The sequence below is a fragment of the Saccostrea echinata genome, unplaced genomic scaffold (genome assembly GCF_033153115.1).
Source record: "Saccostrea echinata isolate AGI-Se365-2 ecotype Australia unplaced genomic scaffold, CSIRO_AGI_Sech_v1 ptg000054l, whole genome shotgun sequence".
In the NCBI taxonomy this organism is placed as follows: Eukaryota; Metazoa; Mollusca; class Bivalvia; order Ostreida; family Ostreidae; genus Saccostrea; species Saccostrea echinata.
Window position 1 is genome coordinate 56,679,178 of NW_026889803.1, and position 26,896 is coordinate 56,706,073.

The 26,896-nt window shown below is 32.4% G+C and overlaps 1 protein-coding gene across 2 annotated transcripts in view; it reads right to left on the bottom strand.

Moving 5' to 3' along the window:
- Positions 1-260: 260 nt before the first annotated feature.
- The window catches only part of LOC133172052 (engulfment and cell motility protein 1-like), a 40,501-nt gene continuing 13,865 nt past the window's right edge, over positions 261-26,896 (bottom strand). Inside the window, exons 11-22 of one of the 2 annotated variants that reach the window (XM_061306857.1) lie at positions 23,524-23,646; positions 22,723-22,833; positions 22,396-22,503; positions 21,290-21,398; positions 20,922-21,058; positions 20,522-20,691; positions 19,577-19,692; positions 19,374-19,475; positions 14,944-15,023; positions 8,740-8,775; positions 4,075-4,203; positions 261-2,574 (exon numbers count right to left, since the gene is read on the bottom strand). In XM_061306857.1, the coding sequence (XP_061162841.1) occupies positions 2,419-2,574; positions 4,075-4,203; positions 8,740-8,775; positions 14,944-15,023; positions 19,374-19,475; positions 19,577-19,692; positions 20,522-20,691; positions 20,922-21,058; positions 21,290-21,398; positions 22,396-22,503; positions 22,723-22,833; positions 23,524-23,646 (1,377 nt within the window). In that variant the 3' untranslated portion in view covers positions 261-2,418. The remainder of the gene's footprint in view (positions 2,575-4,074; positions 4,204-8,739; positions 8,776-14,943; positions 15,024-19,373; positions 19,476-19,576; positions 19,693-20,521; positions 20,692-20,921; positions 21,059-21,289; positions 21,399-22,395; positions 22,504-22,722; positions 22,834-23,523; positions 23,647-26,896) is intronic. The other variant, XM_061306858.1, reaches the window with a different exon arrangement.

Below are 26,896 nucleotides of genomic sequence, written 5' to 3' on the forward strand. Positions count from 1 at the left end.
AGTTTACACATGATGCACACCTACATGATGATGGACAAAAACAGAGAGCAATAGATCACCGAGTGATTCAGGTGACCTCAAAAATGTGAGAAGTTTATGATGACAAGGACAACAAAGAAGCCATTGCTGAAACACAACAGCAAATGTTCAAACACAAAAGCTGACTTGAGCATTTAAATTGGTTCATGTGAGTAAAAATAAAACCAAAAAAATCTTTCCATATTCCTAGCAACTGAAGAAATAACATTCAAAACAAATGGTACATTGACATATCTTTTATTATTTTCACTGAATTTAACAATTTAAAAAAAAAAATTGCAAATTTCAATATAAAAAAATTGAAACTAAATGTCTGACTAATGATCAAGTACATACATGTAGTAGGAAAGTTTGATAAATTAGTTCAATCTTTAATGCCATGTTCACATGGAGAATTTAATTCGCAGTAAATTAAAGCGAAGTAAAATGATGCGAATTAAAGTGCATTCACACGACAGCTAATGGAAAGTAAACTAATGCGAATTAAAATTTTATTTCTGCTATAAGGCTATTCAGTAAGGCTATTATGATGTCATTTGCAAATCACGTCATATTGTGCAGAGCAGATATACATTTGGCATAATGTCATAGTGTCTGTACACATTTTAGTGATTAACATAATTTTCCTCTGTTTTCCACTCAAAAATAGAACAAGTACCTATATTTGACCATTGACATGTGGCCTGTGACTCTATTCTGCCCTTACGCATGCATCAAAATTTAATTCCAATTAGCTTCGCTTAGTGCTAGCGTTCACACGGAGCTAAAGCGAAGTAATTTAATGCACAGTAAACTAATTCGAATTAAACTAATTTGCATTAAATTCTCCATGTGAACGCGGATCAAATTTAATTCTCAATGTTTAACTCGAATTAACCTCTCCGTGTGAACAGGGCATTAATTTCAAAATCTAATAGTTTATATACCAACAATTTCATCCCAGAGAATGACTAGTTCTGTTTTTTTTTTCAGATAGGAAACTGCATTAAATATCAAGCTGCAGAAACATGTTTTTTTTTCTTTACTAAATAATAGTTTATGGCTAGAAAAATCATATTATCATATTTTGGTTGTTCTTTGGGGTATTTTGTTGACCACCCAACCTCCTTAAATTGTGGATCATAAAGGTACATGTGTGAGCATTTCTTATAAACCTGGTAACCTCTTTTCAATGTGACCACTTCAGACACCAAAAGGCATTTCTGTGCTGACATAAGAAAAATCTCAATTAATACAAAGTATCAGCTACAATACTGTATTTCAATAAATCTATAGATCAATATTTCATCATCTATAATACAAATGAGAACAAGTATAATGTACGTTACAGGCAAATGGATGAATCTAAGCAATGAAATGGTTACAAGTGTTCTTCAAAAAGTTTTCATTTTCTTTATACTAAACTTCTCCTTCAAACAAGAAAAACATGACAGTTACCAAAAATTGTTTAATGGTTTAAAGTTAATACTAATCTATATCATTTCTGTAGCCAAATAAGCATGTTTCTGTTTGAAGACTATATCTGAACAAATGTAACAAAAGAAATTTGCTTTGCATTATATAATTTGAATGTTCTAACTATGATTGACAAATTGAACCAAAGTCTAAAATTCTGCAAGTTCTAGAGAAGACTAGTTACTAGCATATAACAGTCCCTTCTCCTTTATAATATACAGGATCACTGGAATTATTCAGCTTTGGGAATGTCTCCTAATGAAAGACACGTCCTTTATTTCAGTAATTGTCTGAGGTTGAAAATTTGTGGTAAGGGGTACCCACAAAAATGAACTAATGATTTTATAATATGCTTCAGTAAAGCAAGCAGAACACTCACATTTCAGATATCTAAATGATTCATGCAATTGACAGAATAGACATTTTCACATCTACACTTATAGAAAGTTGTATTTTTTTTACCAACATATGGTTGGACTTTTAACACTATAGAAACATCAACTAAATAAGAAAAACAATCATACTGCACTTTTAACCAGCTTCTACATGATTGGTAATATCTAGCCAATATCTGGTCTATGTCTATATATAAAAAGCCTATGTTAATTTCTCAATCCTTCTGTCTCCTTTCAGCAGCTTAATTACACAAAGCAATCATGTTAGTTATATAATCATATTATTTAAAATAAGACACCTTAATGTACTACCGTAGGTAACATAAAAAATATTGCATAACCTGCTTGTCATTGTACACAAGAATTTCAAGGTCAACGAATTGCAAAATATAAACTATCAAGTTGTCTTTAAAATGAATTTTTGAAATATAAAATATGAGCATAAACATATATAAATCAGATCATATATCAATATTTTCATCTGAGGGGCATGGTAATAATGGTGATGAATTGAACACAGTTTTGGTGCCTATAACTCAGGATAGGCAAAATTGTAATTATCAGGCTCTGGTGGTATGGGGGGAGGTTCGTTAGGAATGGCTATCCCCTCAGCATCCAGCAGTCTAATGCGGATCTCCATGTCTAGCAACATGTTAAGGTCCTTCTTCATTTGGGGACTAGTCATCTGAAAGGAAGATGTGTCAGCTGTTTACATGTGTCAGGGGGAAGTATAAGGTATTGGTGCAAACACGTAATCATTCATTATAGTAACATTTACATTTCAAATAAACAAATGAAACACACAAAAACCAATCAAATTGTACCCTGCCTACTCAACCTTTAGACACCGTAGACACACATTATGCTTATATGGGTGAATTCCAAAATAATGACCAGCAAATTTAAATTTTTTGAAAAAAATTCAACTTACTATAACATATTTTTCAATTACAACATACTGTGTATTCACTAGTTAAAATTTCCAAAGTGACAGTATAATGACAAATGCATAAAATTTTAAAAATTTTTGTAGAACTTCATTTGAAAAAAAGACCATATTAAAACATTCTAAAAGACTTTCTGAAATACATAATCAAAAGAATCTGTAGTTTTTTTCATCCTTCAGACCTGTGTCAGGGATATAAATGGTTAGATCTAAACCTTGAGTGAGATCCTTCTTTGTATATGTGAAAAAAAATGGCTTTCTGATTATTATTTCATATCAATTGTCTCAATTTAGGTTTGAAAAGTTTAGATTTGAAAGAAATATGATGCAATAGATTCCCCCAAATTACTTTTTTCTCAATTTATATAGTCAGTTCTTCAAATCTAAGCCCAAAAGGAAGTTTGATTATAATAAGTTTTCTTGTTTTTTTTATAACTACAATATGTCCATAGAACATGAAAGCCCCACCCAAGGTTATTTAGCAACATGAGAAGATGTGTACTTTTTTTCTTTGTTCAAGATTAGGTCAAGGTCACAAGGAAGGGTAAGGTCAATGAAAATTTACAACACAATTGAATATCTTTTTTTTTTTATTAGTGTATGAATTTTGAAAAAAAAAAATACTGTGTCTATTTGAATTGTTTCTTTGAAAGCAAGCTTATAAAACACAAATTTAAGAAAAGTGAGGTCAAAGTCAAAAGAAAGGTCAAGGTCCAAAAATGTGGATGCAATTGAAAAGCTCTAACCAATATGTATCAGCATACAAGGTTTGATAAAAAATATCTTGAATAATTTCTTTGAAACTCTTTGTCCGGTCATTTTTTTTAATTCACCCATATTATTTACATAATTACGAAGAAGACATTACTTAAAATATACATTATTCTTGTATTAGCACACTCAGAATTAAATTCAACTTTCCTCATCAACTGATCAGTGTAATGATAAATTAGCACATCCAGGCCAAGCTTCTACATGTATTTGATTTAATCATATATTTCAGTGTGTACTTAAATTAGTGGACATGATGACTAAATCCATACCATTTTCAAGGTTAACTATATAATTATAGATATTTACATCAACTGTGTTCCAAATTTGTTCATTCTGCAAAGGAATATTTGCTCCCCCCCCCCCCCCTTCTCTCTCTCACTATGTGTGTGTGTTGTGTGTACTACTGTCTTAAAGCAGGATTTAATGGTACTGTAACTGATATTCATTTTAGACTGCATTGTTTACCTCGTGACCCAGTAAAACATTTAATCCATCAGTCCACATGTCAAATTCAACCTCGTCTTTTGCCACAAAGCAAATCATATCAGTGGTCTCAGAGTTGACCGTCTGGATAGCGAAACTGGTAGTGGTCATCTGTCAAAAAACCAGATCAAAGGTCAGATATAAGAATGGAAAATTAAAATGACACCTAGGGCACTTTTTGCTGAAAAAGAAAATAACTATATGCACATGCAAAAAGAAAAACCAGCAAACAAACAAAAATATATGTTTTAATGATAGCACAACACTCTCAGTAATTTTAGAGAAATTAACCATTAATTTCAACTAAATCTAGTTATACCTGTGTTTGCATGCATGAATGTCACAAACAGATGCATCTTTTATAAATTAATATAAACAGTTTCATATATATGACACTTTTGAATGTAAAATGAGCACAAATACAAGAAAGATGGCATGGTTTGCTTAATGAATTTGTATCATTTAATCATTGAATTGTATAATTAAACAATTATTGCTGTATATTCAGTCAATATGATGATTTAGCCTGCCTCGAAGTACAATATTCATCTTACCCTTTGGGTTCAGTGAATATTGTACTCCTCATGTGGCTAAATCATAGTATTGCCCTTAAAACAGAAATAATTGTGTAATGTAGTTGGAAAAAAGTTTTTAAGAGCTAATGTTTTTGTTTACAAAACCAGACTTTAATTAAAAATTATCTTATCTGAGAATGCTTGCATATTATGACTATAATCATAGTTTTGCTTTTCTTTAGTTGAGGAATTTTAAATATTATTTATTTCCTATATATAAAACATCTGAAACTGTTTATCTCCTATTGTCCCCTAAGGGATAATGATTCAATAACTTGCATCTGCACTAACTGAGGATCCTTGCATATTAATATGACTAATCATGGCTCTGCTGTTCTTTAGAAGAAGATTTATTTTCTAAATATTTTTTTCCTATGTATTCACATGTTAAACTTTAATCTCTTATTGTGACCCCCCCCCCCCCCCCTAAAGCCATGATTTGAACAAACTTGAATATACATTATGTCAAGATGTTATCTGGCCCAGTGGTTCTGAAGAAAATTTTTGAATGACCCCACCAAGTTTAAACTATTTCTTAATTATCTCCCCTTGAAAAGGATGTGGTGCTTCATTTGCACAAACTTGAATCCCCTTTAGCCAAGAATACTTTGTGGTAAGTTTTGTTGAAATTGGCCCATTTGTTCTAGAGAAGAGCTAAGTTGAAAATGTAAAAGTTTAATTAAGATGATGATGCCAATTAATGCAAATTACAGACAGAGGAATAATTTTGATCAAAAAAGCTCACTTGAGCCTTTGGCCCAGGTGAGCCAAAACAAATCTGTATTTTAATTCTTAATTCCATCCACAAAATGTATGACTTTAAATAATTACATACATATTTTTGTAAAATTCCTTAGAAAGTTAGTTACTGATTGATCAGTACGTATATTTCTCTATAGTATAAAACGTTCAACTGATTACTTTAGGGTCATGTTCCTCAATAGTATATAATTTTTCTCAAGAATTTGTAACTGAAGTATATATAGCTACTTTAAGAAGATTCCTCACAAAAAATTGGAGTACTCTACCAGGCATTTGTGCACAATACCAGAGAATGTTGTTTCCTATATAATCCTATTGAAAATTACTTAAAATGCTGATATCTCAATTGTTGGTGTACAGTGCATGTATATAAATTTTTAAACATTTCGAAAACAGTTCAGAATTCATAAGATGATTATAGATATTTTTAGTATATTCTTAAGAGACATAAAACAGATATTCGAAGAACGTAATGCCAGACCTGAAATTATGATTTGGGAATAACTATCTTCTAATTTGGTTTTTGCGACCGTTAGTGCTGATTTAACAGTCGCAAACTGAGTTTTACTGGCAACGCGTAAGTGGAGCTGGTAAAATGGATGTTTGCGACCATTAAATCAGCATTACTGGTCACAAATACCAAATTAGAAGGTAGTTATTCCCATTCTAATGCAATTATTGATTTTGTTACACATAATACGTCACAGAATGTTGTGTTTTTACGTCGCTTTATTGTGACGTCACAATTAAAAGCTTTCACTCTCGTTAATGGTCGTTTAACTGTCTTAAATCAAAATACGTTTTACAATCAAAATACGTTTTACAAAACAATTGCATTAGAATTTTCATTTATTAATAAATACGAAATGTGAATTAAGAAATACACTGTATTTTTGAAAATTCCCTTTTTTTTTTTTTTAGGTATATCTGGAAAATAATTTCAAGATATTTGTTGAACTAAATGTAATGGAAGGGAACTCCCCTATTAATTTTCTCATAATTTCAAATGTCAATTATCTTTAAAGAAATAAATCAATTAGTGTATTAATTAGGTTAAATCAACACATAACTTGCTTTGATCATTAAATAGGACTTCATAAAAAGTCAAGTCAAAGTTAATAAACAAGTATAAAGTGGGTTAAATTAGTCAAAAGATCAGTGTTATAAAGATGACAACAAAAGACAAAGTGTTAAAGAAAAGTACATATCATCCAACTTGCTTCAAAAAATAAATAAATACATGTAAATAAATTAATTAATAAACAAATCTACACTTAATGGAATTTCACTCATTTCTACTACTTAAAATTAAAAAAAAGAACAACAAAAAAACAACAACAACAACAAAAACTTCAACTCATTATCAGATGAAAAATCATGTCCTTAATGCTATATTTAAAAATAGGGGACATATTTTATGGGTTAAGAAAAAGAATCATGCATAAAATTCTGAATGAGGTTGATGTAGATCATTGTTTACACAATCTAAGAAACCTGTTTGCGTACTTTATCTGTGATTACATTGTGTGTCAAGTGCTGCAAAGTAAGACATAACACTTAGCTTCAACAATTTCTGTTTGAATTATTTTTATACTTAATTTTTCAAATTTTGGCCATTTTTGACAAATTAATACATAATTATACAGTTAGCACTACTCATTTTTTTTATGAGAATTAAGAACAAAGAATCATTTTCCATCTATAATTTAGATTCATTATTTTGTTTACTTGTTTTTAAAAAAAAATAAAAAATAAAAAAAAAAAAGCATTGAGGCCATTCTGGCTGCAGTCCTTTAGCACATGCTAACAGCTTGATGGGTCATTCAGTGAATCATCTCAAAAAAAGACATTCATGACATGTCAAACAATATAAATTATTGTTAAATGCACAAAGATTCTTAAAGCAAATTAAAATAATAATAATAAAAAAATAATAAAAAATAATAATAATAGAAATAAAAAATTATGCAATGGAGCAAATGCAGGTATATATATTTATTCTGTCAAACTTTTTTTCTTTTTGCATGATAAAAATAAAGATGAAGTATGTAACATTTCTCCTATAATAAAAAAATGACATATTTGTTGCACTTATGGTAATGTTATTGACATGAACATCAGCCACGTCAATTTTGATGTACCATAAAAAATATATAATTTGTTGTTAATTAATTGTTATTCCATGTGATATTTAGTATACAGGGTGCACTAAATACAGTGTATGCTCCTATTACAGAGGCCACAGATTTGCGACTCTTATATTGAGGATCATTTTTAAAATTTATTCTTATGTTTTAAAATTTACAGGAATTGTTGTGTGTGTGTTTGCTAGATAATCTGAGAATGATCAAAACACATAATGAGTGAATTCCACCTCAATGATTTCAACCAAACAAGTACTATCCATTTCATTACAACATTATCTGAAGAGTTATCCATGTCTTGTCCATGACTACATGTACTTAAAAATAGGATTAACTGTTACAGAAGTAAGTTTCAGTCATAAGATTTCTATGATAACTAAACACTAAACTGTAGTTTACTTTTTCAAGTTTCAATTTCAAGTTTCACTTAATTTATTAAATATTTTTCAATGAATATCATGATAGTAATATATGTGATCTATCAATATCTTGCAAATTAATACTGTACATTTTATAAAAAAAAAAAAAAACCAGTAATGAATTGTCATGTGGATGATGTAAGCCAACGAGCCTGGATGTACCATCTCTTACAGCCTAGATGTAAGCTAAAATTTAGAAAAATAACAGTGGCGTATTTGTGTTGTTATCTACAAAATGGCCATTACTGGAAGCAAGCGAGATGTATTATTAAGTGTCTAGTAGACGAGCTGTAGTGGTCAGTGAGATTATCCCTATTGTAGGTTACCGAAAAGGCATGGTCAGTTGTTTTCCAACCCAAAAAGTGATGCTGGTGATCTGTCTAACATACAAAGAAATCAATGGGAAAAAAGCTCAAAAATCTCTAAATTAGTCAAACCTAGATATCAATATTCAAACAATGAAAAAGTAATAAATATATGTTACAGGTTTAGGAAGTTTTTAGTTTTGTCAAGGAAATCAAAATGCACAACTACTGTATAAGATTGAAGCTCTCTAAGCTATAAGCTGAAAAGTAAATCATCCTCCATTGCACATTTCAAAATGAACATCCCATTCTGACATCCCATTCTGACTTAGCTGTAAGAAGCCCCAATACATTCTTTTTAGGGACAGACTTCATTCAGTCAAACTCAATGTAGCACAGAAAAAAAAAATTAATTCTAAGATAGATATTAAATTTTATTTACCTTAAACTTATTCTTTGGTAAAGTTCCTGTAGCTGCCTTATAATTAATCACAACTTTAAATATTTCATGTCAAGTACTAATTGAACCTACCTGCATTCTTGGTTTTGTCTACCGGTACTTGAAAAATTTCAGGTGCATAGATAAAATGTTTCATAAATGCAGCTTAGGATAAAATTTATATCTCAAAAAACAGTCTATATGTACAAATATTGAATTTTTTAATATCATCCAGGTTGAATTCCATCTCATAATTTTGTTCAGTTGTGGAATGATGATAGCTACCAAATATGAGAGAATTTGACAAATCTTCTGTGTGTTCTCTATTAATACATGTGACATAGCATCCAATTCTGATGTAAGGGATGTGAAAATGAATGATATGAAAATCATTGAAAAAAAAACTTTTATACAATGTAAATAAAGGTACACAGTTATATTAACTGTAAATTAGAAAATAAACCTATAGCTTCCAACAGTTGTTAATCATGTTAATATTAAGTGATCTTTGCTAACCACAGGAAAATTTAAATCTTCAGTGAATTAGTATAAAATGTAAAAATAAACAGGAAGTATTTAATTCTATAGGCATGCTCACAAGAACTGTAAAAAGAGACACTTGAGCCATTCTGCTCAGCCTTATAAATTTAAAATTTGCTAAAAATTAAGGTGTCATGTTTTGAAGAATTATAGTCCATAGAATATGCAGTAGAGAGTCAGAAACATAAGTTTTACATTTCTGTTCTTACATGTAAGTGTTTTTTTCTATTAAATATATAAATTTTTTAACTTTGAACTACCCCTAATATGCCCCCTGCCTGGACCCCCTAATACTAGTACTTCCCCTCTTTGGTTCATATGCCATTTCCACAGACTTAAAAGAGCATAATATGAGAGTCTTTAACAACAAATCAACACAATTCTTGTTTTGAGTAAAAATTTTGCTCATGATTTGCACTTATATGTCATATATATCAATACAGAAAGGGGAACAGTCCTTTCTTTGAACATTCTCCCTAAGATTGTTCTGAAGAAGCTTTCGTCAAATCTAATCCTGAGGATTTGGAGGTCAAAAACATAAAAAGGTGTTGACAACAAATTAAGACAGCATACAGACTTTGATCAAAATGCTAAGGAGATTTCAGGGACAGCAAAATAGAAGAATAATTTGTAAGTCTTTTTCAGTCTTTGCAAATGTTATACAGACTAGAAATGTGTCCAAAAGACATGAATGCCCCATCCAGGTTTCATTAGTAATGCAACATGAAAATTTGTATAAGTGTATGAAGTATGATGAAAATATCTTGAATAGTTTCTTTATTCGGTATTGACCAATATTTGCCCCCAAAATCAAACTTTGAGAGAAATCTAAAATTATGTTCTAAACCAGGGGGATATCTGCAGAATTCAAAGCATTAAATATTTTCATCAGTTATGACGCCATATGTTAGATATGAAGTCAGGAAAATGACGTAAATTCTAAATTTCAATGATTTATAGAGAAAAAAGGTGTATATTACGTTGATATTTTGAGTAAAAGTCACCTAGAGCAGGTATGTTTTGATATAATATGTATAATATCTATGAAATATGTGTTTATTGTTATGGAGCAGGCTTGCACTTTATAAATTATATGGTAAAAATTGAACAAATTTTGACCATTTTGTCCTCTTTCTGAAAAATAAAGCAAAATCCAAACAGTTTGTGACGTCGTAGAAAAAAAATAACTTACTGCAAAACAATAATATTTTTTGTCACTTCAGATTTGTCATACAATAGATGCAATTCAGTGTGTTTCAAGATATTTTCAAAATTTGACTTTTATGGGAGCAAAAATATACATATACCACAAATAACTTTTGTAAAGTCAAAGGTCAAAGGAAAAGTCAAGGTAAAAAAAAAAATTGGACACAATTGATGAATTCTCACAAATTATGTATCAGTGCATAAGCTTACAAAAAATAGCTTGAATAGTTTCTTTAAAACTGAGCTAAATGCAAATTTAAGAAAAGTGAGGTTAAGGTCAAATTAAAGGTTCAAGGTCAAAAGATTTTTTGATTCAGTTCAATAGCATTCACCAAAATCTATCAGTAAATGAAGTTTAATAAAAATATCTTGATTTGTTTTTTAATACTGACCAAAAAATAATTTTGAAAAAAATGAGGTCAAAGGAATGGTCAAGGTCAAAAAAGTTGACACACTTGAATAGCTTTCACCAAGCAGGTATGGTTTGATAAAAATATGTTGAACAGTTTCTTTGAAACTAATTGAAGAAAAGCAAGACCAAGGCCAAAGGAAAGGTCAAGGTCAAAAAATGTTGATGCAATTGAATAACTCTCATCAATATGTATCAGCACATATGGTTTGATAAAAATATTTTGAATAGTTTCTCTGAAACTAAGCCACACACTTAGTCAAGGTAAAGAAAGTTCAAGGTCAAAAATGTTTTTGCATTTGAATAACTCTAGATCTTGTCAATATGTACCAGCATATGAAGTTGTTAAAAAAATATATTGAATAGTTTTTTTTTAAACTTAGCTACACAAAATTTAAGAAAAGTGAGGTCAAGGTCAAAGGAAAGGCAAAGTCAAAAAATGTTGATGCAATTGAAAAACACTCAACAATATGTATCAGCATGTAAGTTTTGATAAAATTATCTTGAATAGTTTTTTACTGAAACTGAGCTAAACACAAACTTTTGAAAAGTAAAGTCAAGGTCAAAGGAAACATCAGGTAAAAAAACAAGAGGCCCATGGGCCTTGAATCGCTCTTCTGATGAACTGTACAACCTATCACTTCTATTTGAAGCCTCAAAGTATCCTGTATATTTACATAAACCCTTGAAATTCCAATTCACACTCTGAGAACCCAAGATGATTCTAAGCCAATTAGTACCTGAGAGTTGGTCATGGTGACCTACTTATCACTTGTCATTCTCTGAGGACCCATCAACTAAGTTTGATGATTCTAAGCCAATTAATACCTAAAATATTTTTTAAAATTATAATCATAAAATTTTATAAGTAGGTCAAAGTGACCTACTTTTCAATTGTTTTACTCCAAGGACCCAAGATGCATCAACTGACAAAGTTTGATGATTCTAAGCCAATTAGTACCTGTAATATTTAATTAAAGCCATAAATTTTCAAAAGTAGGTCACCGTGACCTACTTTTCAGTTGCTGTACTCCGAGGACCAAAGATACATCGACTGACAAAGTTTGATGATTCTAAGCCAATTAGTACCCGAAATATTTAATTAAAGCCATAAATTTTCAAAAGTAGGTCACAGTGACCTACTTTTCAGTCAACCTACTCCGAGGACCAAAGATGCATCAACTGACAAATTTTGACGATTCTAAGTCAAATAATTCCTGAAAATATTAAATACAGCCATAAAATTTCAAAAGTAGGTCACCGTGACCTACTTTTCAGTTGTTGTACTCCGAGGACCCAAGACGCATCAACTGACAAAGTTTAATGATTCTAAGCCAATTAGTACCCAAAATATTTGATTAAAGCCATAAATTGTCAAAAGTAGGTCACAGTGACCTACTTTTCAGTCAACCTACTCCGAGGACCAAAGATGCATCAACTGACAAATTTTGACGATTCTAAGCCAAATAATTCCTGAAAATATTAAATACAGCCATAAAATTTCAAAAGTAGGTCACCGTGACCTACTTTTCAGTTGTTGTACTCCGAGGACCCAAGACGCATCAACTGACAAAGTTTAATGATTCTAAGCCAATTAGTACCTGAAATATTTGATTAAAGCCATAAATTTTCAAAAGTAGGTCACCGTGACCTACTTTTCAGTTGTTGTACTCCGAGGACCCAAGACGCATCAACTGACAAAGTTTAATGATTCTAAGCCAATTAGTACCTGAAATATTTGATTAAAGCCATAAATTTTCAAAAGTAGGTCACCGTGACCTACTTTTCAATTGTTGTACTCCGAGGACCCATGACGCCTAAACTGACAAAGTTTGATGATTCTAAGCCAATTAGTACCCGAAAATATTTTATTAAAGCCATAAATTTTCCGAAAGTAGGTCACGGTGACCTACTTTTTAGTCGACCTACTCCGAAGACCCATGACGCATCAACTGACAAAGTTTGATGATTCTAAGCCAATTAGTACCCGAAATATTTAATTAAAGCCATAAATTTTCAAAAGTAGGTCACAGTGACCTACTTTTTAGTCGATCTACTCTGAAGACCCAAGATGCATCAACTGACAAAGTTTGATGATTCTAAGCCAATTAGTACCCGAAATATTTAATTAAAGCCATAAATTTTCAAAAGTAGGTCACTGTGACCTACTTTTTAGTCGACCTACTCTGAAGACCCAAGATGCATCAACTGACAAAGTTTGATGATTCTAAGCCAATTAGTACCCGAAATATTTAATTAAAGCCATAAATTTTCAAAAGTAGGTCACTGTGACCTACTTTTTAGTCGACCTACTCTGAAGACCCAAGATGCATCAACTGACAAAGTTTGATAATTCTAAGCCAATTAGTACCCGAAATATTTAATTAACGCCATAAATTTTCAAAAGTAGGTCACTGTGACCTACTTTTTAGTCAACCTACTCCGAAGACCCAAGATGCATCAACTGACAAAGTTTGATGATTCTAAGCCAATTAGTACCTGAAATATTTAATTATAGTCATATAAATTGAAAAGTAGGTCAAGGTGACCTACTTTTTAGTTGACGTACTTTGAGGACCCAAGATGCATCAACTGACAAAGTTTGATGATCATAGGCCTTAAATTGTTCAAAATATGCCTCTAAATCATTTTGAAAAAGAATGGCCGCAAAATTTAAAAAGTAGGTCACCGTGACCTACTTTTGAGTCAACATGATATGAGGTCCTTAGATGCACCAACTGACAAGATTTGATGATCCTAGTCCTTATAGTAAGCAAAATATCAACATTTTAATAAAATGTAATTTTTGGTCAACTTTGAAGTGACCTTGAGACCACGCCCTTTGCCCCAGGGTAAATCCCCGTGCAAATTTTAATCTACAACATATCCTCATCCTTTTGTGTAAATTTGGTGATAATCTGCCCAGTGGTTCTTGAGAAGAAGATTTTTTAGCAACCAGTACTTTTGTTTCTATTTTCCTAATGATCTCCCCTTGTTAAAGGGTCACAATCCCAGTTTTAGTATAAAAGGGAGCCCTTGGGCCAAGGATACCCTGTGACAAATTTGACAATAATTGGCCAAGGGGTTCTTGAGTTATGGCCCATATTCTAAAAAGTTTACGCACACCGCACACCGCACAAATGGCCATAGCATTAGCTCTTTGAGCCTTTGGCTCAGAAGAGCTAAAAAAGTTGATGCAGTTGAATAGCTCTCATCAATATGTATCAGCATATGAAGTTTGATAAAAATACCTTGAATATTTTCCTTGAAACTGAGCTAAATGCAAAGTGTGATGGAAGGACAGAAGGATCATGGAAGACGGACATGACAAACACTATTCATGGTGGGGCGTAAAAATTCTATATAGAAATACAAAATACAGATACCGGGAGTCTGCAAATCAATTTTTTCCAGCTTAATTTTAAAACACCTTTTGAAACTTGCTCATGAAAAAGAGAAAACTGATCAAAGCTGAGTTATGTGCATATACTTCTTCATTTGGTATACAGTTCATTCCACAGGCTAATATTCTCTGGATGTACATCATTTTCTTCATGCAAACTAAAAAGCTAAGCATATTGGGAAAAGTGACAGTCAGTGCTTTCTAAGGATTTGTGTTACAAGCTTACAAATGCTAAAAAATTAAATCTATTTAGAATAAAGTATAATACCCCTGGTACAAATAAATTGTGACTTTAAACATTAATTTTTTTAAACCTGAAAAAACTTGATTGATATGTGTACAGGTTTATCTTCATGTAGAGGTGGTGTCCTTTGATTGTTTATGAACCTACTGATAGAGTTACCTGCTCTTGATAATTTCAATGTTTTTACATAAAGAAATGCATCATTCACTTTGCTACATGTATCTCTACCATCTACAATATACTTGACAATATATTCAAGAGTTGAAATAGGAGCACCATATGAGGTAACATTATAGAAACAAAATCTAACATAACTGAAAATGAATGGAAAATCTGTGTGTAAAAAAAAATGTTCATATTCCAGACACCTCAGGGTCAGTTAAAAATATTAGTCACTATACTTACTGTTTTAGCTTTATCTTTTTTATCTTTGATATGAGGACAGTCTCTTCCTGTTACAAAGGATTTGATGTCACTCACAGGCACTGAAAAAGATACACAAACATGTACACTTCTAGGTGGCACTGAAAAATACATAAACATGTACACTTCTAGGTGCACTGAAAAAGATACACAAACACGTACACTTCTAGGTGGCACTGAAAAAGATACACAAACAAGTACACTTCTAGGTGACACTGAAAAAGATACACAAACAAGTACACTTCTAGGTGACACTGAAAAAGATACACAAACAAGTACACTTCTAGGTAACACTGAAAAAGATACACAAACAAGTACACTTCTAGGTGACACTGAAAAAGATACACAAACAAGTACACTTCTAGGTAACACTGAAAAAGATACACAAACAAGTACACTTCTAGGTGGCACTGAAGAAGATACACAAACAAGTACACTTCTAGGTGACACTGAAAAAGATACCCAAACATGTACACTTCTAGGTGACACTGAAAAAGATACACAAACAAGTACACTTCTAGGTGACACTGAAAAAGATACCCAAACAAGTACACTTCTAGGTGGCACTGAAAAAGATACCCAAACAAGTACACTTCTAGGTGACACTGAAAAAGATACACAAACAAGTACACTTCTAGGTGGCACTGAAAAAGATATACAAACAAGTACACTTCTAGGTGGCACTGAAAAAGATACCCAAACAAGTACACTTCTAGGTGACACTGAAAAAGATACACAAACATGTACACTTCTAGGTGACACTGAAAAAGATACACAAACAAGTACACTTCTAGGTGGCACTAAAAAAGATACACAAACAAGTACACTTCTAGGTGACACTGAAGAAGATACACAAACAAGTACACTTCTAGGTGGCACTGAAAAAGATACACAAACATGTACACTTCTAGGTGGCACTGAAAAAGATACACAAACAAGTACACATCTAGGTGACACTGAAAAAGATACACAAACATGTACACTTCTAGGTGACACTGAAAAAGATACACAAACAAGTACACTTCTAGGTGGCACTAAAAAAGATACACAAACAAGTACACTTCTAGGTGACACTGAAGAAGATACACAAACAAGTACACTTCTAGGTGGCACTGAAAAAGATACACAAACATGTACACTTCTAGGTGGCACTGAAAAAGATACACAAACATGTACACTTCTAGGTGGCACTGAAAAAGATACACAAACATGTACACTTCTAGGTGGCACTGAAGAACATATACATGTATATGAACATCCTAAATGGCACTGAAAAAGATACATATACATGTACATCCCAAGTGGCACTGAAAAAAATACATATGCAGTCAAACCTCGTTATCTCGAACTCAATGGGACCAAGAAAAAACTTCGAGATATCTGAAGATTCGAGATATCCTGGGTGAAATACTTAAAGAAAAAGGGGTTGGGATTTCCAAAACACTTCGACATATCAAGGGTATTCAAGATATCAGCATTTGAGATAACGAAGTTCAACTGTACATGTGGCATCCTAAGTGGCACTGAAAAAGACACATTACATCCTAGGAAGTGCCAAAGGCCAAGAGCAATATAACACATTGAACTGTTTCCAGCACTGAGGGAAAAATGTTCTAATCCATTGACTGTTAAGACATTAGATAAATGTTTTATTAACTAATTACATGAAGAATACTTGGGCTCTTCCAGTCCAATAGATCACAGGCCCAAACTTCTCCAACTATTCACTGATGGTCCAATAGATCACGTTGAAGTTACTTAAATAGTTCATACAGATGAGTATATATACAAAGAAGTCAAAAATACTAAATACAGTCAAACCTCGTTATCTCAAACTCAATGGGACCAAGAAACAAGAGGCCCATGGGCCACATCGCTCACCTGAGCACATTGGCTAGGAAAAAAAAGCAAAAATCAGTACAGTAATGAAAAGTATACAAGGAGGGGGGTGTTGAATTTTAAACTACCTGATGATGCTTAATATCAAAATAACAAATGGCTTTGTTGTTCTTGAGCAGCAGATTTTTTTCCCATATATTCATTTGTAAAAATTTGATCTCCCATTGTGGCCCCACCCTACCCCCGGGGGCCCTCATTTGAACAAATTTCATTCTACACTACGCAAAGATGCCTCCATATCAATTTGACTAATCATGGCTTTTCTGTTCTTGAGAAAAAGACTTTTTCCTATATATTCCTCTGTAAACTTTGATCACCCATTGTGGCCCCAACCTATCCCCGGGGTAATGATTTGAACAAACTTGAATCTTCACTATCTGAGGATGCTTCCATATAAATATGACCAATCATGGCTTTACTGTTCTTAAGAAGAAGATTTTTAAAGATATTTTCCAATATATTTCTATGTAAAACTTGGATCCCCCATTGTGGCCCCACCCTACCCCCCGGGGTCATGATTTGAACAAACTTGAATCTACACTACCTGAGGATGCTTCCATAAAAATATGACCAATCATGGCTTTGCTGTTCTTAAGAAGAAGATTTTTAAAGATATTTTCCAATATATTTCTATGTAAAACTTGGATCCCCCATTGTGGCCCCAACCTACCCCCGGGGGTCATGATTTGAACAAACTTGAATCTACACTACCTGAGGATGCTTCCATAAAAATATGACCAATCATGGCTTTGCTGTTCTTAAGAAGAAGATTTTTAAAGATATTTTCCCATATATTTCTATTTAAAACTTCGATCCCCCATTGTGGCCCCACCCTATCCCCAGGGGTCATGATTTGAACAAACTTGAATCTACACTACCTGAGGATGTTTCCACATAAGTTTCATCTTTCCTGGCCCAGTGGTTCTTGAGAAGAAGATTTTTAAATGATGCCAATATTTTTTCACTAATTCCTAATTATCTCCCCTTGATAGAGGGTGTGGGCCTTCATTTGAACAAACTTGAATCCCCTTTACCCAAGGATGCTTTGTGGCAAGTTTGGTTGAATTTGGCCCAGTGGTTCTTGAGAAGAAGATGAAAATGTGAAATGTTTACAACAACAACGACAACAACGACGACAGACAACAGACAAATTTTGATCAGAAAAGCTCACTTGACCCTTTGGCTCAGGTGAGCTAAAAACTTAGAGATATTCGAGCATTCAAGATATCCAGGATAAAATACTTAAAGAACAAGGGATTGGGACTTTCCAATCACTTTGACATATCCATGGTATTTGAGATATCAGTGTTCAAGATACCAAACTTCAACTGAACAAACTCTATTGTGTTATGTACATGTAGGTAATAAACTGATATACTGTTAACCAACTTTTATTTGGGTGTGAGAAATATCTGCTAGTATCATGATCTATAGCTTCTTTTTCTTACAAATATTTCTTGCTGTGAACCATTTATTTAAAGCAACACCGTGGCACAAAAAAGGGGAAATTAAGGAATATAGAAATTTTGCATGACACATGCAAATTTTATTCAATTCTTGAAACTATTAGGTTTCAGAAAATTACAGGTTTCAGAATCTTATAAATCTACTTTTATGGAGAAAAAACAATTTTTGTCTGGCCCAAGACAAAAATATTGATTCACTTCTTCCTCCTCAATGTACATATATGCAGAAAAGTTGAAGAAGTTACCATGGTCTTTCAAAAGTCCCAAGATATGAATGTCAGTAGACCGAGGATTTTGATATGGTCTCTTAAAAAAGATTATCAGAGCATATTCTTCACCTTTGCATGCTCCAATTCAATGCTGTTTTCAAGTTGCGTGACCTTGGCATGGACAATAACAACAATACAGTAGATACCACCTGTTTTTTCCAGCATTTATTTATTGCAGTCTTTCTTGCTTTACAGTGCAGTTGAGTTTGTCAAAACTTCACTTTAATAATATTTTTCATGAATCTTTTGCTTTATGATACAAATATCTTAAAAGACATCCATGATTTTGACTCATTATCTAACTTTAATTGCATCTGTAGAATGTTTCCTAAGAATGTTTCCTAAGGAGTGAAATTTTAAAGTCATGAATGAATTTTAATCTGACAAATTGCAGATAAATGTTGTCATGAATAATAGACTGATTCACAGTACCATAAGAGGTACTAAAAAAAAACACGGATATAGTCTAAGTAGAAGTGAAAGAAATACAGCTATACCCTGAGTGGAGCTGTTTAAAAAGAAAAATTTAGCCACACTTAAAATTATACATGAAGGTATTAAATATATTCACATGTAGTAGATTCTGAAATATCAATAAAATTATATAATATGCAAATACCATGAGGAATAAAAAATAAGGAAACTTGCATACAAAAAATAAACATGTATTTGTAAAATTCACCAGTATCCTAGAAATTCATATGGTAATGGTTTCTGATAAGATATTTTCTATTTAAATAGGAAACTATACTTTAATCTTTACAATAAATGTACTCACATTTATTGCTTAGTTGTTCTAAGGCCAGGTGATCATTCTCAGCACAATCCCCGTAATAGAAGGCTTTCAAATTGGGGGAGAGTTTCCACTGCCAATACTTATCTATTAAAAAAATTGTTTGAAATGAGACAACTCAGCAAAATTATTAAAAATAATTTTTAAAGAAAAGTCAGATTTTGATATTTAGCATTTGCTATGATTACCCCTAGCTCGCCCTTTTGTGGTGTATTTTGAAAACTTTGTTCCCTCTATCAGGTAGTTCAGTCTCTGTTGGCGAATCAGTTCTTTCATTTCAGGTGTGATCATTTTCCTTAGCTCTCTGTATTAAAAAATGATTTTCAAAAGAAATTAAATGACATTGCTTGGCACAAATACTGAAGTCTTACTAAATTTCCAATGAGTAATTAAGACAAGCTGAAAGAACCATTACAGGTATATTTAGAATAGAATGTTAACTCGATTGTCCTAATAAGACATATCCCCCATGGGGGCACAATCAAAGCATGGTAAACTTCCACAGATTCATTATATATCTTTTGTAATAAGCCGGGAAAAAAAAATTCATTTCTTTCTCCATAATCAGCTAAATCTCAAAACAGTCTTGCAGGCATTAGACAAAAACTATTCAAACAAAATTTTACAATTTTTCTAAATTTGTTACAGCATTCACAAGCCCAAATAACCTTGAGTAGTTGTCCGGATACACCTTCAGGTCAGAAGAAATCTTTGTAAGCATCATAAGTATGCATGTCCAATACTTTCCAATATAGAGACTTTGAAAAGTTGAAACATACTTTAATGATTTTATGTCCAGGACTCAAGGTCATGATACATGTACAATTCAGGTAATTAGTACAGTAAAACACACTTATTGCGAACAAACTTATAATGAATTGATGCTTACAGAAAAGAGATTTTCATTCCCTGTGGCTTTAAATTATATTGTAAACTTAATGGTTATAACAAATTACATTTACAATGAAGCAAAATCATCCATCCCTGGCACTTTTTATAAGCATGTTTTACTGTATTCCTTTCATCCATTAGTAGATGTTCATGTTTCTTCTACACAGGTTAGCTTGAACAATTCCTACAAACATCTACCCAACCTTTATCTGGTAGGGGTAAAATAAGAGATTCCAGCTTACACAATAGGAGCAGCCTGGGCCTGATCCTCTTCCTTGCTCTTCCTGTCACGTTCCCACAGTCGGATTATTTCTGCGTAGGTCAGTTGATTCAGCCTCACTCTGAAGGCATCAAAGGTGGGAGGCTGTATCTGAAGAGCCCTGGTTATTTGTTCTCTTGCAACACCTAGCACCTGTTATAATAGCAGAACACTCATAAAATAAATACACTGCATTAGTTTTCCTAAAATAATATGGTAGTTAATAAGGACAACAATTTGTTCAGTTGCTATTTTTGTTTTTCACTTCCTTTTTTCCAAAAATGCTCATACTTCCATTTTCCGAATTATTTCTTTGTTTTTTTAAATTTTTATTGAACACTTTGGCAAAAAAAATCTGCATATTTCAGCAAAGTGGACAAGACCTTAGGGAAATCTTCAGTGGAAGCCCTCATCTCCCTCCAGGTTTTATTGAGTAACTGGATACAAATACAGAAAAACTCCTCAAACGGCTTGTCATGACTGAAGAACATTGGGTAATAAGTGGACTCTTCATCCTGGGCTACAATCAAAAGACAAAGTCAAATTACCCTTGCTTTTGGATGTGACACACAGGTACTAAGATCTTATTTACTACTATTATAGTTGTTGTCTCCAGAAGCTACCTTTTTTTCTGATTTAATGTTGTTCTATTCACTCATTGACCAAAGGGCCTTAAGTTGGTATAATTTATAAGAATGCTTAGAAAATCTGTAAAATTTTGCTACTTAATTTAGTAAGCATGTGTACTCACGAGGTTCCCCAATTCTTAGTATTTCACAAAGGGTCTTGGTCAACATGATGCTTGCCTTTATGAAAGGGCAGTCATGCTCATCTGCCCTTGTACAGTTTTCTAGCACAACCTACAGAAAAAAAAATGTTATCTTATCTGAAGTATGATAATGCCTGCAGCACATGGATTACATAGGATCTATAAAACCAAGAAATGTGAAACTGATGTCAAAGAGAATGTCAAAAACAAGAGAAGGTCAAGGTTACTTTTTATGATGCAAATGAAATCATATGGGTTCTGTAAATTAATGTAGAGATGTTCCAGAGAAGCAGTCTAGAGAGAACAAGTTTGGTGCTCTTTCTGATCTCTTTAGACTTTTCATGCACCTTGGAAACACCTCTACATTTTACATACTGTAGATGTACATTTTTCCACATGGGATTAATTTTCGTTTCAAAAATTGTTCATAGAAATATGTCACAGTGTACTTAAAGTGCATTTAAGACATACAATTGCAATCCAAGAAATCCATGCAAATTTTTACCCGCATCTTGAACAGAAATTGTGATTCTGAAGAATTTTGACATCATGGAAAAAAGAATATATACAGTTGTTAGAAATCACTTCTGTTGCTTTCAATTACATGTGCTAGGTATCAAGGACATTTTGCTTCACTACATGTTTTAAACGGCATATGCAAATCAGCGGATGATGAATGTAGTCATTCAATCATTTTCAAAGCTAGATCTCACCTGACATCAGTAGGAAAAGTGTAGATATTGATTAAAATAAACTGTGAATTGATGCACCCCCTAGAATTCAAGATGGCAAGTGTCCACCTGTTACTTTTTTAATGTATATAGAAAAGCAATATTTTTAAAAAAACTGCCAATTGAAGCGATTTTTGATCTCTGTTTTAATCAATGTATTAAGATCGACATAGAAAAACACACAATACAAAATGTACACCATCCTGAAGCAGAGCCCCTGTGGATGTAATACTCTCTAGTCTGTCAACATTGAATGATATCATTTGACTTCTTTACCTTCAGAAATTGGAACTAAATTTAAAATCAGAACATGTGAGTACAATGTTAGAGGGAAGTCTTTGTCCACTGTAGACTAACCTTGACACAGTTTTCCTGGTATTTGTTGGAGAAGTAGCAAATGTTGTCCAGTGCTAGAATACCTGGGGGTGTGTTCAGTGCAAAATCAGTGGCAGGGTTTGACTGGTCCTGCAGAAAAATCACAACAAGTGCTAACATAATATTACAACAGTCGCCAAAGTGAATCTAATCTTTGCTTAGGTAGTGAAGCATTAAAAGAATCCTGTACAAATGTACAGTCTTGAACTTGCACCAAGTTAATCATTTCAAGGATCAAAGAAGTCTGTACAAATATCTTGATTTTACACTGTTTATATCAGGTGCCCCTTTGTTTTTTACTACATGTACCTGGAAGCCAAGTTTTCTGTAGAGAGTGGACCTACGATTCCCTGCCTGGTTGGTCTCACTGTCCACATCAAAACAAATCTTGGTCAGTGAGTCAATCTGTTTCTGGACATTCTACAACAGGATTTAAGGACATCATAAAACTATATCTAAGAAATCTTATGAGGAAGAGATTTACATTATATATCAATGAAAGTCCCATTCGATTCCTCTATAGTTGCTGAATTACTTTCATTGCATTTTTTAAAAAAAGTTTTAACAATCCATTGACATTCACTTACAAGAAAACACTGGAAGTAAATTTTTCATTCTTTCAAAATAAATCTATTGAATTTACTAAAGAAACATGACTGCCATTGATAAGAAAGTTGGGTTAAGTCAACCGGACTCCCTATAGATGGACAGGGAAATAAGGATAAAAGACACAGTTGGAAAAATTGTAATAATACACATAAGTTAAAAAATGCAGTATTGAAGCCAAAAACACTACTAACATAGTCAACTCTGTAACATTATCCCCCCTTTCCACCTTAGCATGATCTGCCTGGCACATATAGTTTATGAAAGTTAAAATTAAAATTAATTCTCCATGAAGTAATTAAAATACATTTTTTAACACTCAATGTACCTGTCTTAAGAAATGACACACAGATGAATAACACAGATGTCTTATCTTCCTAACAATTATATGAAGGGACACAAAAACTGTGATTGATTTATCAAAAGAAACATTCAAAAAACATAGAGGTCTTAGTGAAACATGGCAATGGCTATATAGCTATGACTGAGATGACGTTTACTGACCGGGTCATCTGGGTCGGCTGGAGTGTTCATTCTGGCCTCGTGCATATTCAGCATCAGAGTCTGAAGGCAGTACAACTGGTGACCCATCTCAGACCCAATGGTACGTGACCCATTCAGAACAGACTGAAAATAGATAGAACAAGCGATCCTCAATCAGAAATTATAATACATGATCAGGGTCTGTAGGCAGAACAACCCATCATCAAAGTCATACTAGGAGACCCATTCATTTTAAAAACTCCAAAAAACATACCATCAGCAACAGACGGACACTTTAACATTATGATATTCATGTTCCACTTAAGAACTGTGGAAAATATAGGCTGACATTTTATATATATTTTCATTAAATTAAACTTACTGAAGCAATATATCTTTCATAGTTATCTGTCATCAAATCAAAAGGTTAATTTCATAAAAATATACATTGAATACTTCAGTTCATTTGTATTTTTACTGCATTATTGCCCACCTTGTTAAATTTTTTCTCATTATTTAAAAAATACAGTTTTACTTTAAGACATGAAATACACACTAATATATTAATTAACAACATTAAAATATAGGTGAATGAGGCATATATACCCATAATTGCAGGCGGTCAAATCTTAATGAATCCATGATTAAAATGAAAAGTCTGAATCTCTCAATCCCACAATCACTACACAATTACATGTTATTTACAATGGTTACACATAAAGTGACATTTGGAGTCAATTATCGCATCACTAGCAACACTATTAAAATTCCCAACAAGCAATTGACATTTCCTCTAGGTAAATGTCTGCAAATGAGAGCCAGACAATGGGTAATTCTATTTTTCACACTCTGTCTGAGGTGGACAACCTATTCCTAGTGGTTTTAACCTTCTGGCAGAGAACACTGGACAGAACTCTGCAGATCTCATTGGCTATTTCTAGCTGCAGCATCTATTTCTTCCTTGTAGGCCTCATACGTAAACAATTTAAGACAAACAATGTGTTGTCCCTACAGTTACCCTAGTCATTAAGCTAGCAAGGTGTTTAGATTTTATGTTCAAACACTTCCTGAACAAATGTAAACCACTGATCTAAAGATTGTAAAAAACTATAAGCTTTCTCAAGGAATAAATTTTCTTCAATCCATCTTTAATTAGTATAACTCATTCTTCCTTTTAAAAATAGTCACTACTTTCCTTTCCTGTGGGCTTTTTTTTAGCTGCAGTACTCACTCTATGCTTTCATAAATACAATTATATGTGATGCTTACAAGTTTTTGATCCTAGACATGTCAGCTTCTGTATTATTTTATCCACACATCAACAAAATACATGACTCTAGGAGTTACATAACTATCATAAATCTAAATCAACATTTGCATTTTTAATTGTGGGAAATCTGTATTAAAAATGTTTACTTAATTCTTCTCTAAAATTAAAAAAATCATATTAAGTTATGGATTATAAAGCTCTTTACATGTAAGTGTTAAGCAAAACACTTCACAAATGACACCCCAACTCTTACAGTTTGACTGCGATCATTAGATATTTGTTTTCTTATTTTATCTGCCACATCTCAGGCAAGTGAAAGTAAAGTGCAGGTCTCTAAATTCACATTATTCATTCATCTAGTATGTGAACACATAAATCTACGAATATAAATTTGGAGGTAAGACTTGAAAGAGGTATTTTACATGAGTTAGCTTAATATTTCATTTTTTTTTTTTTTTACTTAATTAACCCTATGAGGCACAATTCTTACTGGAAACACTAGCTGTCTTTGTGTTAAATAAGGAAATAAGTCTCAATAAAAAACTCATTTTCTGTAGATCAGAAGCTTCAATCCCTCGAGGAAGTGTAAACAAATATCTTCCTTATAGTACAACACTCAAATAACCTACAGTAAACAGAAAGGCAGAGAAAGTTGAAATTCTTAGCAGAAATAAAATATGTTCTATAGCTCAGACAATACAGCTGGACTGTTCAAGGAAGTGGTACATTTCAATAATGATATTGAAGACTGCTAAAGAATCATAGTGAAATGTCCTTCAATTTCCAGACACAGAAATATATTCACATGTAAATAAATACGTCATGAAATTATCCTTCATAACCTCTGAATTTTACTGATCTGTTACAGTAAACTAGTGTGCTGTCTCTTAAGAATAAGCAGTACTACATAATAGAAGGCATAAACGTCCATTCTGACTTTTATTGTACAATTATTTGTTCAATCTCTATGAACTATAGCATAATATATAAATTTTTGAATTTCTTTCTTCTTGTCAACAAACTTATTTAAGACAATTCAATTGTTGATGAAAAAATGTTGATAGATGAAATACACCTAATTTTAAATTAGGGTACATATACAATAAAGCTTGATATCAGATTTTAGCTTCAAATGACCATAATTTTAAACAAACTTGAAATCTAAGCTATTTGGGGCCGGGTGCTTGCATATTTCAACTGACAAAGCATATGAACTTGTTTTTCTTGAAAAAAAAAAGAAGAAGACTTTTTAAGGATTACTATATGCATTCCTATGTACCTCTAGATTCTTTTTGTGCCCCCCATCGAAGTAGACAGAATTGAACTTTCTTGAATAGATAGATAGATAAATTTTATTTTCCAATTTTGGGCCCAGAAGGCATACAAGCTTTTTACAATGAAAAGAGAGAAAGTTCTGAATGAAAGGTTACATACACACAGATAAACACACACACACACATATACATGCATATATATGATATAATCCATAAAAGTAACTTTAGGTGCAGTTGGGGTTATCAAACTGCAATTGACATGTGGTCATAAACCTGTATTAACAATATATACCACAATACAAACAATTTATATACATCATAAAGATGCTAGAATTCTGTGGCTCTACAGTTCTTGAGAAAATGCTTTTTCAATACTTTACCAACTGTATATATTTCTGTGTAATTATTAACTAATTAACCTATGAACTCTTGCAGTGACCCCACCGTAGCCAAAGTATTGTACCCTGTGTGAAACACAGACAAACAGCTGGAAAAAGAGAAACTTCATCAGACAGACAGACAGACATACAGACATAAGTATTTATATGAGGGTAACTAAAAAAACAAAACAAACAAACAAACAAAAAAACCCACTTCATAAAAGTTTATACAATTCTTTTGGTGATAAAAAATTCTATTTTGGAAAAAAACATCTTTCAGGAAAATGCTGCAATTGTAAATAGCACAAAGAATTACAGTATCTTATTCAATCTGAAATACTGTTGACTTTATTATTCATCAGATTTGTCACTTAAATTTTATAGACATTAAATAGTGTTCCTATAATAAAAGACACCTGACCTAATCCTTTGCTATAGAGAAAAAAAAGAGAATATTTTCCTTATCCAAT